A 16,104-nucleotide genomic window follows, 5' to 3' on the forward strand; every position below is an offset into this window, starting at 1 on the left:
TCTTACTTACCGGTAGGTGGGTAGAAAAGGTTCTCACATAAAATGCTCATACATTAAATCCTCATAATGTTTATAAAACTGGATTATTCTAAATGAAAAGCAGACATTCAGTTACGAATTAGCATAATGCACGCCCAATCCATATACATTTCTGTACAACCTCTCCTGTACAGCAATTCATCACTCTCTGCTCTCTTGCCTTAAAGCATACACAGAAATGTTTTAAAACCATTCAAAAGTTTGGTGTAATGTTTTTGAAAGAAGTCTCTTATGCTCACCAAGGCTGCATTTAATTGATCAAAAATGTATTTGTGAAATATCATTACAAATTCAAATAAACTTTTTTTCTATTGTAATATATTTTAAAATGTAATTTTATGTGTTTGTATATAGTGGTAGCATTTAAGATATTTAAGTCACTTTTGTTGGAGGAATTAATTGTCTGTATACTGTACATGTAGGGTATTGTACATAGGATGAAGAGAGAAAGAGTGGAAGAGGCACGTGGAAAAGCTTAAAACACATCTTCCTCCAGTTGGGGTTCTCGCCACATGTCAGCTTCCACTGTTTAGTACATGTGATGGTGTGTGTTTATAAGCACTTACACAGCTCATTGCTTTTCACCTGTTCAAGAACAGACTCATACGTTTTACACTCTTTCTTTTTATGTGTGTGGTCTGCTCTTTGTAGGGTGTTATGTTCTATGTTTGTGGGGTGTAACTGTTTTTACTACTGAAAAGACCAGCTTGAATTTTTTTGCTGGCTCAGGATGGTTTATGCTGGTTACTACTGGTCTAACTGGTGAACAAGCATGGCCATGTTTTCCCAGCAACCATGGAAAAAAGTAACCATATGTTTTTCAAGTTGATTTGTGTTGTGCTGGTCTGAATGCAGGGCTCAAACTCAACAGCTAGAAGCTATTAAATGCTTTCCCCAGACAAATTCAATTAGGCCTTGCTCAAGGCTTGACTTGTGTGTCTAAATGTGTTGGCATTCACCTTCCCATAGTTATATCTTGAATACAAAATCTTTGTGCGTGTATGGGTCTATTTGTGCGTGTCTTTGTTATTCAACCCCAGAGTTATAAACACTGAGGCAATTGACTGGTCTTTAAGTTGTTTGTGTCTGTTGGTACACATGCATGGCACAGAAATAAACTATCATATGTAATGAGACTGTGAGAGAGGTTGACAGACTATGCACTACAGCACATTGCATGACTTTAAGGGCAGTACAAACATACATTTCAAAATGAGACCTCTCTGGGAACATCAAATGAGAGATGAAAGACAAAGACAGAGGCAGACTTGAATGGTGTGAAAGACAAGATGAGAAAACACTGGGAAAAACAATCTCTGTTTACACTTTCCCTCTAAATATTCTCACTTTGTTTGCTCGTTTTTGTGTATCTGCTCCTTACATTTGATCAGAGTTCTTCAGACGCTGTTTACACTTTGTCCACACATGTCGCTTTGTTGTGGATAAAAAGCATGTTGTTATGTCTAAAGCATGTCTCACACTGAAAGGCGGTGGTCACTGCCTGCGCTCCCATTGGTAGTTGACACATCATGTCACTGCTCATTTGCATAAAGCTTTGAGTTCTGCAGTATCTGTCAGTCATCGAAAATTTGTGGTCTCGGGTCGTTTTCTATGAGAACATACCTATAGGCTATATCCTCATGTTGTTCCAAACCTGTGATTTTCTGTGGAACAAGAAAGAAGATATTTTGAAGAATGTTGTTAACCAAACCGATTCAGCTCCCATTGACAAAAAAATACAGTAAATCAATGGAAACCGAAACCTTTTTTTGGTGGACTATTCCTAAAAGTACAGACACCATTCAGACAGTTTTGAGGTCTGTGCTGTTATTCTGAGATGCCGACCCTGATTTAGTCTTGTGCGTCACCGTCTTATGAGGCTTCCCAGCTGTGATTCTGATTGACCGCATCCGTTTTCTTCATCTTAATAGATGTATGAAAGACATATTACGTTTCACATCCGTTTCCTCACAGCTGTGTGCTGTGTTTTGTCTCTTTATTAGCAAGATGTTCAATACTTTCACACAGACGTCACGTAGCTGATAATTATCAGGATCCGTAATCCTGATATCCCGAGTTCTTTCAGGGAATTGGGCTGTTTTGTTTTGATATTGCGTTGTGTTGTCCCAAAAACTAGTGAGTTGACTACCTAGAAAGCATTTTAAGGGACCTTCCTAAATTTAGACCGCAACATGATGCCATCTTCTAAGATGATTTTGGCCAAATTCGACATCAGTGTTACTTTAGTATTGATTATATATATTATTATAGTATTGGTAATATTTGAAAATATGTTAGCTTTTATTTTTATATTTTAAGTTTTCATTTTAGTGGTTCATTTTTATTAGTTTTCTTTTTTATTTCTGTATAGTTTAAATGTATTTTGATTTTAGTTGTAATTTTATTACTTTGCAATTTTAGTACTTCAACATTTATTTATTTCAGTTACTTGCCAAGGCAACATTTCTAAGTTTAAGTGTTTTATGTACTATTTTTATTTTATTTTATTTCCACATTTAGTGAAAAATAACAAAATTGGCTGAAAATGCAATGCCAGAATGAATTACAAACTAAATTAAAGAATATAGTGAAAGCAACACACTAAATAAAATTAATTCTAGTTGGCAATTGACTAAAAATATACTTTTATTTCAGTCAGTACTGAAATGTGTAAAAGTATAATCAAATTAAAATAAAAAAAATATTGTAGTCATATGCTTAGAGCATCATGTCACGTAGCATGCTAAACTCAGTTGTGTATTGCACACATTTAATTCTTCATAATGGGTTTCGTAAGTGAGGCCAGTGAACTTTATTCTGATTCACATTCTGAGAGAGAGAGAGAGAGAGAGAGAGAGAGAGAGAGAGAGAGAGAGAGAGAGAGATGTGTTATGATTGATTTTTGTCCATGTGTTTGCAGTATGTGTTTGTACAAATGACATTTAACTGTATGTCTGATAAACATAATGAAAAATCATTCATTCATGTGTGACTGCTGATGTATTTTGTATGTTGCAAGTGATTGGTTTCATTTACATGTAACCAGAAGCATGTCTGTGTGTTCAGGGTACTGTGGTTTTGCATATGGCCTTGAGCAGGTATTTAATCAAAAGTGAAAACCACATAAATTAAAATATGAATACATGAATAAATAAAATATAAGAATATTTATATACGGATGTAAATCATTGTAACAGAAAGACAGAGATGGAAAACAAATGTGATGGTAAAAAAAAAACTCTGTAAAGTAAAATGTTGAAATTTTTTGTTTTTAACATTTATCTTGCAGAGTGCAAAACCCAGTTTCAATGACGATGCACCAGAGCAAAACACAGAAGTTTATGCTCCAACAGAAAAACTACCACACTCACACACAGGTGCATGGTGTCGGACCTAACCTGAACCGGGCCATCCCGCTTTCCGTGGGACACAACCCAATTCATGGTAAGTACAATCTAGTACTGGATTTTTTTTTTTTTTTTTTTTTTTTTTTTGGCAGCACACTAAAAAGCACAGTAACTTAATTCAAAAGTATTTTGCACTTCAAGTCTTATGAAGCCATATGATAGATGTGTCTGAGGAACAGACTGTCAATATTTATGGAAAATCTAATCAAATATGATGATATGTGACTTTTGGTCACAAGACATGTGAAAACCAATGATGTTTGACATTGTTGTTGTCTAACTTGCACCAAACACTGCAAAAAACTATTTTTCTTACCGGAGTGTCTATTTACTTTAAGTGCAAACAGCCTGACTTGTTGGCAGAGGCTATTAAGACTAACTCTGCCCAATGACGTCTGGTTAGGCCTGACAAAATTACGGAAGATGCTGGATTGTCAACAGAGTCAATAGTGTTGATGTAAGGCACGTGGCAGAAAGTTTTGATGCAAATGATCCCAAGTTGAAATCCGCCTTTTGCCGAACTCGCTCTACTAAAATTTTGTTTTTGCTTTAAACAAGAAAAATTGTTTGGGAAAGGAAAAAGGAAAACCAAAAGGAAAAACAAGATTATTTTTCTTACCCCAACTGTAAACACATTTTTTCTTGTTTTAAGCAAAATTTCACACAATTCTGTTAGATTTCCTTTAAAGAAAGATATAAATCCTTGTGTCATTTTTCTTCTCAAGTGAATATATCTTGTTTTAAGAATGATTAGATAAGTGCGTTAAAACAAGACAAAAAACTAAGAAAGAGTATGAATTGCAGTCTATGTATTTACTTGATGGAATAGTTTATTCTGATAATTTTTGTTACTAATTAATGTGTCTTATTGCTTTCGCCACTTTTTTAAAAACAGTAAGCGCATAAGGCCACGCGGGAGAGTGATTTTCTGGTTTAAGGTCTTTGCACACTGAGTCCGAAATGCACATGCGTTTTCGTATCCATCATTCGGTGGCTCTGAATTGCCAAAACACCATTCAAAACCATTGGGTAAGTATGATTGTTTAAAAAAAAAAAAAAAATAATACTTTTATTAAGGATGCATTAAATTGATCAAGAGGCAGTATAAAGAAATCGATTGTTACAAAAGATTTCTATTTCAAATAAATGCTTTTAAACTTTCTGTTCATCAAAGAACCCTGAAAAAATATATCACAGTTTCTCTAACTGTTTTCAACATTGAGTATAATGAGAATTGTTTCTTGAGCGACCAAATCAGAATATTAGAATGATTTCTGAAGGATCACGCGACACTGAAGACTGGAGTAATGATGGTGAAAATTCAGCTTTACCATCACAGGAATAAATTACATTTTAAAATATATTCAAATACCAAAAAAAAATCTTGGTGAGCATTATAGACTTCTTTCAAAATGTCTTACCAACCCCAAAGTTTTGAACGGTAGAGTATGTCTAGGCTGCCACTCTCTATAATTTTGACATGTTGATGCACTCCCAAAGCATCTCCTTCTGTTGGGGAAATATAAGATCTAGTGACATCAGCATCTCAAAATGTTATTTCATGTATCAGTTTTTATTTTTCAACAAGTCTCGCTGACTCTGCATGAAGCCCCGGGTGTTTGACAGAATGACGGATCACACACACCGCGGAACATTCCATGAGGAGAGTGACAGCATGTCTAACTCGCTGAGAAACGTTTAGCTCTGTGTCGGCAACGCTGTGAGATGACAATACGATTTTGTTACAGTGTACAACTGTAGTAGAGTTGAAGACGATGATAAAACAAGGCTCCCACAGTCATCAATATTAAAAACAAATATTAAAACTGATTTCCAAGAATGGAAGACAAGTCTATACATTTCTATAGTAATAAAGTTTTTTTTCCCAAGCTAATCTCGACTAGAATTGCTCTCTGCGGTTACTATAATTGTTACACATCTTTATCCATCACAAACAACAGGAAAATGGAAATGTCATGGAAAACTAAGGAAATTCATCAAAGGGTGTGGGAATCCATAGTACAAATTAGTGGTGAGATGGTTCACAACCACAGGCATGTGCATTTTAGACCCCACTTTCTCACTTCCTTTCTCTCGCGCACTTCTGCTGTAGTCTCATTAATTGTAATTTTGTATTGCTGCAGGTCGGCCCTTAAGTTATGGCCCCATTGTTTTTTTTTTTCAAGCGGATCCTCTGGTTGAAATCATATAAAGACTTAAGCATTGCCTTGTGCGCTGCACTGTCTAAAGTGAGTTATTAGACTCATTTTCTCTGGGTAATTTTAGATAAAAGCCCGGCCATGAGGGAAGCAAGAACCAGAGAAAAGAGAGAGAGAGGGGGAAAATGAAATGACAGGGCGTTACGATAAACGGTCATTGAGAGAAGTGCTCTTAAAAGGCAGGTGAGACGATTAGATACAGTAGTCCTGCATGCGAATGAGGAGACGGTGGGGCGGCAGAACTAATGTGTAGCATGACATCTATTATCCCTCTTCCTGTCCTGCAGACTGGCAGCATCACACAACTCTGCTGTAATACTACTAATGCAAGGAGGAGCCCGTGGGGTATTGGGTAACTGTTTTTGCACGGTGTTGTGGTCTGACATGCCATTTCTCGCTGCTTTGAAACTCAGCCAAACCACACTCTGACTGGATGTCGGATCATACAGAAGTGACCGGGTTCACTCGGAGGAGACAGACCTTTACATATTACATTACATTAGTCTGAAGGTCATAAGAGACAAGCATCTGACTGATTTCCTGCTGACCTCAGGTTACATTTGTAGTTTTGATTAGATTTATAGATTGATGGACTGAAGGAGGGAGAGGGGGGATGAATTGGATTTACAATCTGAACAGAAAACTTGATATTTGCAATACATGCATTGCAATCATTACATTCAGTTCAAGCTAAATCTGACAAAAACGTACATTTGTGTAAGTTTTTCAAGGTAAAAATAATTCATAGGTAAGTTAATGCAAATTAGCACAATCTGTTAGGAGTAGATCCATTACTTTTAATGAATCATTCAAAAATACTAAAGTGTTAACATTTGAATTAGTGTGTCAGAGACTAATACAGATGATAAAACTGTTGATACATTAATTTATATGAAAAAGGTTTGAGCAGTATCTGCAATCTTCTGCATAAAAGGCAAGCAATATTCGTCTAAGTCAAGCTCATGTTCAGTTAGGGGGCTGAAATCCTCGCATTAAACGAAAGGTTTTATAATTAGTTTTGTATAAAAACAAAACAGGTCTATGGTATTTCCTATGGTAATTTAGATTTGCCAAGTAAATATGCGTGTGTGGCTTAAGGTAGTTGTAGCAGACTGACTAGTTTCTCAATGTCTTAGGCGTCTGGCACCCAGTGAGGTCTGTCCCGCACGAGAGTCAGCCTGTCAGCAGCCCTGTGTGTGTGTGTGTGGTTCTCTGGTAAAATCATTTGTCTCCTGTCGTCTACTACTCACTGTTGCTGTATATTATCAGTGTGCTTTCCTCAGCTTACCTTACTCTCTCAGTTCATAACAGGTGTGTGTGTGTGTGTGTGTGTGTGTGTGTGTGTGTGTGTGTGTGTTTGTTTGATCTTTAAGGAACGGTTATATGTTAGCTTCTGGCGGATTTGCTTTACATAAGAGAGGGAGGGGGAAGTAGATATTACATCTTGAATATGTGACTCTTAAAAGGACAATCACACCAATCCAAATTAGATTCAAATTTCACTCAAAGCTGTCATATGACTTCATAAGACCTCATGGACTACTTTTATAAAATGTTTCTGAGATGAAACATTTTTATTATGTTTTTTTATTATCATGGATTTGGAACGACATAACGGCTGATATATATACATGTATATATTTATACTGCTGTTCCAAAGTTTGGGATCAGTAAGATTTTTTATGTTTTAAAATAAGTCTCTTCTGCTCACCAAGGCTGCATTTACAACAACAAAAACAGTAATATTGTGAAATATTATTACAATTTAAAATAACATTTTAAAATGTGATTTATTCCTGTTTTGACAAGGTTGAATTTTCAGAATCATAACTAACTGTCTTGTGTTAATGTTAAATGTTAAAAATATAATTAAATTAAATAAAAAAAAGTTGTAAAAATTTTCACAATATTACTGTTTGTTTTGAATATTTAATCAAATAAATGCAACCTTGGTAATCTTAGTTAGGAAAAGCCAACATTCCTCGTTTCGGCTCTGTATAAGGCTTGGAGTTGTGGCCACTTTCTCCAAATCATTCGAGAAGAACTGGGTCTGATCCCAGAGTCTCTCTCCTCTCCTCTCTCTCTCTCTCTCTCTCTCTCTCTCTCTCTCTCTCTCTCTCTCTCTCTCTCTCTCTCTCTCTCTCTCTATTTCGCTCTTTTGCTCCCTATTTTTTTCCCCAGTCACCTCCTCATGTTCCAGAGACTGAGATATTGGACCAAGGACAGAGAAAAGGAGGGAATGGACGAAAAAGGAATCAGACAGTCCCAGGGGAACACGTACAGGAGACTTAGAAAAGACAAGACAACAGAAATACTTTTTTTCTTTCTCCAGCCTCTCTCCCTCTCGCTCCCTGTCTCGTTTCACTTTCTTAAAGCTGAACTCCTGAGCCGATCTGCCAGACGCTGCCTATAAAACTGAAAGAGAGTCGTTCTGAGTTGTTTATGAAAGCCATGCCGTCCAGACTGATGGAGTTTTCTCTCTTCTCTCTGTTGATGTGTCTGCTCTGCTGGGCTGCAGTAGGGAACCACACCGGCCGGATCAAGGTGGTCTTCACCCCGACTATCTGCAAGATGACCTGCACCAACAACCGCTGTCAGAACAGCTGTCAGAAGGGCAACACCACCACTATCATCAGTGAGAACGGGCATGCAACAGACACCCTCACCGCCCCCAACTTCAGAGTCGGTGAGTGGCATCGCCGCCTCTTCTTGGTGAATTGTGGGAAAAGTGGGAAGTTTTCATTCATCCAGGTCTTTGTAGAACATCTAATTCCTTTGTTGGCAACTGAATTTTGTTGTATATGTGCGTGTGCGCTTGCGTTTGCTGTATACTGAACAGAGAACAGCTGGCCGTGGGCCTGTTACATCATGTCCAGCCTCAGACAGGTCTATAATTATGGCTGATGTTTGGATGTGTTTCTAGTCGTGGTTCGGTGGGGAGTTTTTACTTGCCTGGCAGATATTTTGGAAAAGTTTAAGATGCTTTAGATCACGTCTGAAAAACCTACATTACTTAACTTCAGTTCTTCTCACTTTGTTTGCTGCAGTGCTATTTCACAACGAGTGCTCAGAATGGCTCAAGAGCATTTGGTTATGACACAGCAGAACGTCTTCTGCCCTCCGGTTCAGTCTGGGTTATTCGCACATTTCTTAGTTCTGTAGCCCATTCAGGGTTACTTGGAAAGGATTTGATTTTGCTATGGTAGGGTCTTTGTTACTTTCTTTAACTTTGCGTAAATCTTTCCACAGACTAAGGTGTATTTGCTCATCATGATTGAAGTTTCATACTATCATATTTAAATTCCACTATACAAAGAGCACAAATTACTTTTGTTAAACATCCCATCTTGATTTCATTTATGAGAATATTTGGCATTAGGTTTTTCTCTGAGAGCGTGTCTCTGTGATTACCCCATAACTGTCAAAACGAATGGAAGACAAACAAACTGTCTTATTATAGACAGCAGAAAGCTACTTAGTTTTTTACATACTCGGTTGATGTAAATATGATGTTTTAAAGTGAATCATTCAAATAATGGCCAGTTAATTCATTTTAGTATTTAGCATTATCATCATTTTTTTTCTTTACTTTAGTACCCTTTAAATGAAGGGGTACTAAAATATTAATAACATTTAAATTGTAAATAAAATAATATTGTAGTCCTTAAAGTAAAGTCTAAAAGTTTAGCTCTTTATGGTCCCGTATCGGTGGATGATAACAAGTAGTAATTTTGTGATTTGCAAGTCTTGCGTTAAGGGCAAGAATGAAGCAATAGACACAATTTATACACACAGTGGTTACATAAGGTTTGCTTTTGCAATTACTCTGTGGACACAAGGGTAGCATTCAGCTAAGGGTTGTTTTCACCGGTGGGTTTTGTAATCTGTGCCCAACAGGGTGAGCAGCTGAAATTGTATTCCATATAAGAGGGTCTGGAAAGCTCAGAAGGAGTAAGTGTTTGAATGGCTAATCTCAGAATAAGCAGAGGCTGTGCGTGGTGCTAAGATGTCATTCTGTCTCCCTCTCAAGCTGTTTGTCTGAATGAGGTGAACGTCTGGAGTGGGTGAGTGTGTGCGGCCTTATAAGGAACACAGAGCGTTCTGTCAGCTCTGATCCAGACACAGCTGGGAGGAGAGATCGCAGGCGGAGCTCCTGCACTGTGGATAAACACACGCACATACACTCATTAGGGTTGGATCAATACCAAGATTTTGGCTTCGGTACTCTGAACTAGCTTCTCATACCTCAGCGTTGATGCTAAATCGATTCCTTAAGCAACAAATAAACAACCTCGGGCGAGTGATGAAATGAAATGAGCTGTCAGTACATTCAGTAATTTGACTGATCTCAATGAAAGTATGCAATCATTTAAAATAACTTAACCCATACTGTATTATTCACAAGTTTGGGGTCGGTACGATTTTTAAAATATTTTTAATTAATTTATTATTTAATTAATTCTTGTGATGGACAAAGCTGAATTTTAATCAGTCCAGTAAAAGCTGAATTCAGTCTTCAGTGTCACATGATCTTTTATTAATCATTTTAATATGCTGTTTTGATGCTCAAGTAACATTTCTTATTATTATTAATGTAAAAAACATTTCAAACATTTAAAAACTTTAACTTTATACTCGATTTTTGATTATTTGAAATATAATTTTTAGTAACAAAGTAAAAGCCTTCATAGTGAATTTTGATCAATATATGTAATGCATGCTTGCTGAATAAAACTATAATTAAAAAAAAATACAAACATCTTATTGACCTCAAACTTTTTAATGGTTGTGTTTGACCTCTGTTGTCTGATAAACACATTATACAATACTGAAATGTAGATCGATTTGTTAAAGGTATAAGTATAAACATTGGCAAAAATGACATTGTGTCATGGTATTTTTTTAAATCCATGTACACAGAGAGAATGTGCCATACAGACCTGTAAATCATTGATCAACTCTTTGGATTTGACAGTCATAGTTCAATAAACTGTCTCAGCATTATCACAGCAGATCGATATGTGGCTGCATGTTCCTTATGATTGCTCTGATGGGAATGTGTAGTCCAGACTGCTCCAACTGGAGCTGACTTGTCATCCCCATTGACTGTTTTCTGAATATATGCCTCACCTTTACACGTTGTTGGACACAGTTGTGTTGGGTGTTTTGACAATCATCCCCATGGAGCTGCCAATGAACCTGTCTGTACAAGCAGATATGTTGGGGTTTACAGGAGAATGTTATTTCATCTGTTTAAGGGCCTTGGGTGGATGCTCGCTCTTTTTTATTTTTATGAAATGGTATTCCAGGTGGTCTAATGACACCTCGATTAGGTAAAGCTCTAATGCTTGCTTTTGTGTTTCACTTGTGTTAAAACATTTGCCAGTTTTGAAGTGTGTGTGTGTGTGTGTGTGTGTGTGTGTGTGTGTGTGTGTGTGTGTGTGTGTGTGTGTGTGAGTGTGAGTGTGTGAGTGTGTGAGTGTGTGAGTGAGTGAGTGAACTGGACATCATACACTACCATTCAAATGTATGGGGTTAGTACAGTTTTTAAAGGGCACCTATTATGACATTTAAAATGTTCCTAATGTTGTTTAGGGAGTCCCCAACAACAGTTTTACATGCATGCAATGACAAAAAACACTTTTGTTTTCGTATAATATGCATTTATTTTTACCTGATTTGCTCACTGACTCCCAAATGAATCGTTCAACGACTCGTTTTTCAAACCCCTCCTTTGCGCGACGCTAATCTGCGTTGATTGGTCAGATGACCAGCAGTGTTTACATAGATAATACTTATTGTTTAACACGGAGTACAATGATGCTTTTATCAATTAAATTGTGTTATAATAATTATTATAGTCCACTGCTTTGTAGTTTGTAGTAAAAAACTAAAAATAAGATAAAGAATGTAATGTTATGTTAGCGAGCATAGCCCAGAGTTCATATTGTAAAAGCACAATCAGTCTTTGTTTGCGTTAGCCCGATGCATAAACATAACGTTTTTACAAAAATAAAAAAAATAAAATGCAGTTACGTTACTACGAGGTATTGCTCTATTCTTTAAGACAACTCCGAAAACAACGACAAACACTTCACATATCTCAATACAATTGTCATTAAAGACCTAGAAGCTAAACGGTGCTTACACAACAAACAAAATAATTATTAAGCATGCTACATAAAACATAAAAGCAACAATTATTAATAACACTTACAGGTTGTGATACGGAGGAGGAAGCTGATGCAAATACACTTGGAACTGAACCTTCCTTCAATATCAGCGAATCCAAGTTTGATTGCATTTAAGTTGGTAAAGCAATCGTCTTGAAAATGGCGCGAGCAAAGCACAAGGCTCGGACTATACTTCTGTGGTATAGTTGTATATATGAATTGTAGCCACTTAGTCTTCAAATGCTCCTCCTTGGGCAGATCGCACTTCAGAACGCAGCTTGTGTGTGTGTGTGCGCGCGCGCGCGTGTGTGTGTGTAGCGTCTTGTCGCCGTGATGTTTTCAAGTTTGCCTTGGAGCACAATAAGTGGGCGTATCGTATTCAAATAACTTGACAAGTTGACGTCATCTAGTCAGAGAAAAAGCTTCGGTCTTCTAACGATTCATAAAAATGACTCAGAGTCGACTCTCACTTTTGAAAGACAATAACTTTATATACGGTGCACTTTCATATTTCAAACTTTGCAGGATGTTTTTGTTCACTTAGATCTATGTTACACACTACATGAAAGGTAAATTTCAAAATTCCATAATAGGTGCCCTTTAAGAATTAATACTTTTATTTAGCAAGGATGCATTGAAGTGATCAAAATAGTGACAGTAAAGACGTTTATATTAACATATTATATTGTACACAAATTATATTGTTACCAAAGAATAATATGTCAAATAAATACTGTTTTTTTTTTACTTTATATTTAATAAAGAATCCTGAAAAAATGTATCATGTTTTCCCCTAAAAAATATTAAGTTTTCATAATTGACAACTATTAAAAAAAATCTTGGGGACCAAATTACTGTCATAACGTTTGTCAAAACGGGAATAAATTACATTTCAAAATATACAAAAATAGAAACCAGTTATCTTAAATGATAATAATATTTCACAATATGACTATATTTACTGATTTGAATTACTGATTTTATACTGTATTTGTTCCTCTCTGTTCCTTTTTTGTAAGTCACTTTTGATTAAAACATCCACTAAATGCATTTTGTAAATAAAATAAATGAATAAAAACAAATATTTTTTTATTTATATAAATGTAAATGAATAAATTAGAGACTTCTTTCAAAAAAATAAAAATAAAAATCTAACCGAGACCAAACATTTGACCAGTAGTGTATGTTTTGTGACAGACATCGCAACAGAATACATTTCCGTGAAGACATTAATATTCAAAAATTACTATTGCTAGTGATGGAGGACAGTTATTTTTTAATAAAAGCTTTTCAAGCCTGTGAAACATATATGTGGTTTGCTGCTTGGCTAACAAACAGAATATATGAAAACAGTGCGAGTGGGCATGGTTGGCACATTGGCTGACATGTGGAATATACATTTTGGGGTTGGTTGGCACAAGTCATAATTTTAGGCAATATTTGTGATATACAGTATATAAAAGCATGAGATTTGTTGTTTGATTGCTTTTTATTTCTTTTATTAAACTTTCATTTGCACCTAGTAGATTTTCATGTTAATTCCACAAGAGATATTCAGCAAGTATGAAAACAACTACTGTCTCCATAAGACTGTCCCGCCAGGCCTCTCGTTAAAGTTGCTCCTGGCTGTCAGCTCATCTGAGAGTCACTGTGTTTGCTTGTGTGTATGTTTGAGAACTTCTATAGTTGCCAGTTCTGACAATGAAAATCAGCTCACCGCCATATTAGTTGAGTGTATGTGTCACATACATTCCTCTTTTATCAAATGAACCATGTACAGTAAGAGCAGTCATTTATGTGTGTCAGAGAGTGAAAGTTAATGTGGTCTGTCATCCTGCTCCTGCTGGTTATCTTACCATTTAGGCCACATTTCATTTGTTTACTGTCATGCTGCTCTATTTCCTCCTGTCCAGGAGAGAGGATGGGAAGCGTGTGTGCTTATGTGTATGAGTGTGCGTATGTTTGTGTGATTCAATGTTGATACATGAGTGTGTCAAGATATTGCCTGAGGTTCAGTGTAGGCACTGGAATAGTCCTAGATTTCCCTCTAGAGCAGAAATAATGAAAGTGTGTGTGCGCGCGTGTTGTGTATAAATCATGATTTGTCAGAGTGTATGTAAATATTTATATAAATATACCAATGTATCAGAGAAAATATATGTGTGTGTATCTATCTATTTGTTTGTTTGTGTGTGAGCGTGGGTTTGTTTAGCTCTACTTTGAAGGGGAAATAAAGAGAGTTAAATATAAAAATAAAAAGAACTCTCCTTGGGGACATTTGGGGATGTCCTCGGTTGGAAAAATAAATGAAATTATGCTTAATGAATAAAATACAGATTTTTAAATCCATAATAAATGCAAAAATACAGACTATGCTATGTTGTCATTTAGATAGTGTGTGTGAGCATTTGCAGTCTTTCCTCCCTATGATCTTAAAATATGTTATCTGCAGTCACAAGGAACTGTGTGTCTGGCCACAGGAGGTATATGTGGTTTGAGAGGAAATGACATCATATTGTGCCATGTGGGAATGGTGGTTAGGACAGCCGTGCTGTTTTAATGAGCATTTAGCATGATTAGTTCATGATGGTTAATTACATTATGTGGCTTTTGGTTTAGGAACGTTTTTAAAGAATATCTTGACAGGAGAATGAGGTTCACCTCATTTAAATGTTTGAAATAATGTCCTATACCACAACACAAACGTATTGCCGTAAAATATCTAGCCCCAAAACGTTTATTTACCTCAGCTGTGGGATAATTAAATCCATTCATCATTTTGCTGGTATTATTGCTGAGCCAAATGTGATCTAAAAGCTCAAGTGAGATTTTAAGCACTGTGAAAAATGGCTAAAAGCGAGCAAGGCAGAAAGAAAGTTAAAGATGTATCAGGGCAGAATGGTCCGTCACCATAATGGCATGTTTTAGTGAAAATGTGTCACACAGAACTCCTGTTACATGCCACCACAAAAGTTCTTAAACAGATTTTCTGTGAAGCATTTAAGCGCATACGCACACAATGGCCCACAGCAAGCAAACACTTGCTCAAACTCAGGACAAAACTAAATTTTGTTGGTTCATCTGTGTATAATTAAATGTGATGGGTCGCTAAACTAAACATTGAAAAATGTTACCCGATATGGCAGTGATTAACCACGCTTTGCTCTGTGTGTATTTTTTAGTTGTTTGCCATTTGCCCTGCATGAATGGAGGAAAATGCAGTGCTCGGGACAAGTGCCAGTGCCCACCAAACTTTACTGGAAAATTCTGCCAAATGGCAAATCCAAACGGTCACCAGGGGCAACATACTCTCACAAACGGGCAGAAGACGCACGTCCACTCAACGCACACGTTACCTCTGACCTACGGCACTGGACACAACCAGGGTAACGCTTTCAATGTTTAAATCTGTCTTCTGTTATTAATCTGAAATACATGGCGGTTGTTATTAAAGGAATATCCAGGGTTCAGAATTACCAGAAAAAAGGAATTTCCACTTGCCACTTTGTTTTCTCTCTTAAAAAATTTTTTTTTTACAATTAATTTGGGTTACAGTGAGGTACTTAATGGATACTTAAGGTACTCATTGTTTCAGTATAGCCACAACAAAGACACAAGCAAAATGCTTACTAACTGTGTCATTTCCATGAAAACACAACACCATAAGCCCTAAAACTCTAAAATGACAAACAGCTTTTAAAACAGCTTTACATCTCAAATAATACACAATAATGCAAGTGCTTTTATAAAGTTTTTAGTTTCACATTTCTGCTATTCTTCTACAGAAGACGTAGGTAACTTGTACGTAGTCCACGTTGAGTTTATTTTCTGTGGTAATTAACATTACACCATAAATACTGTCTATTGATCTTAACTTGGATTAAACCTGTACTGAACCCAAATGAATTTAAATTGAATACCCCTGTAGGTTTGGTGAATGTCCATGTGAAACATCCCCCTGAAGCCTCAGTCCAGATCCATCAGGTGTCTCCAGTGGACAGTAATGGGCAGGTGAAGAACACGCAGTCCAGCCACTCCTTCACTTACCACAGCAGCAGCCAGAGCATCCAGCATGGACACACTCACAGCGGCATTTACCCCAACCAGCAAACATACCTCCAATACCAGCCAGTGACATCCAAGAGCCAGCTGGGACGCTGCTTTCAGGAGACTGTCGGAATGCAAGTGAGAGACCATAAGTGTTTGAATAAATAAACTCAGATATAACTCATATATAAAGCTTTTATGTGGCGAAGCTGATGAGAT

At 36.6% G+C, this 16,104-nt stretch overlaps 1 protein-coding gene across 3 annotated transcripts in view; it reads left to right on the forward strand.

The window, feature by feature from the left end:
• The window catches only part of ltbp1 (latent transforming growth factor beta binding protein 1), a 79,783-nt gene that overhangs the window by 20,927 nt on the left and 42,752 nt on the right, over positions 1–16,104 (forward strand). For all 3 annotated transcript variants that reach the window (XM_079633874.1, XM_079633875.1, XM_079633876.1), the window contains exons 4-7: positions 3,329–3,483; positions 8,184–8,351; positions 15,021–15,224; positions 15,767–16,023. In XM_079633874.1, coding sequence (XP_079490000.1) covers positions 3,329–3,483; positions 8,184–8,351; positions 15,021–15,224; positions 15,767–16,023 — 784 coding nt within the window. The remainder of the gene's footprint in view (positions 1–3,328; positions 3,484–8,183; positions 8,352–15,020; positions 15,225–15,766; positions 16,024–16,104) is intronic.

The sequence above is a fragment of the Phoxinus phoxinus genome (assembly GCF_949152265.1).
Source record: "Phoxinus phoxinus genome assembly, chromosome: 13".
Lineage (NCBI taxonomy): Eukaryota > Metazoa > Chordata > Actinopteri > Cypriniformes > Leuciscidae > Phoxinus > Phoxinus phoxinus.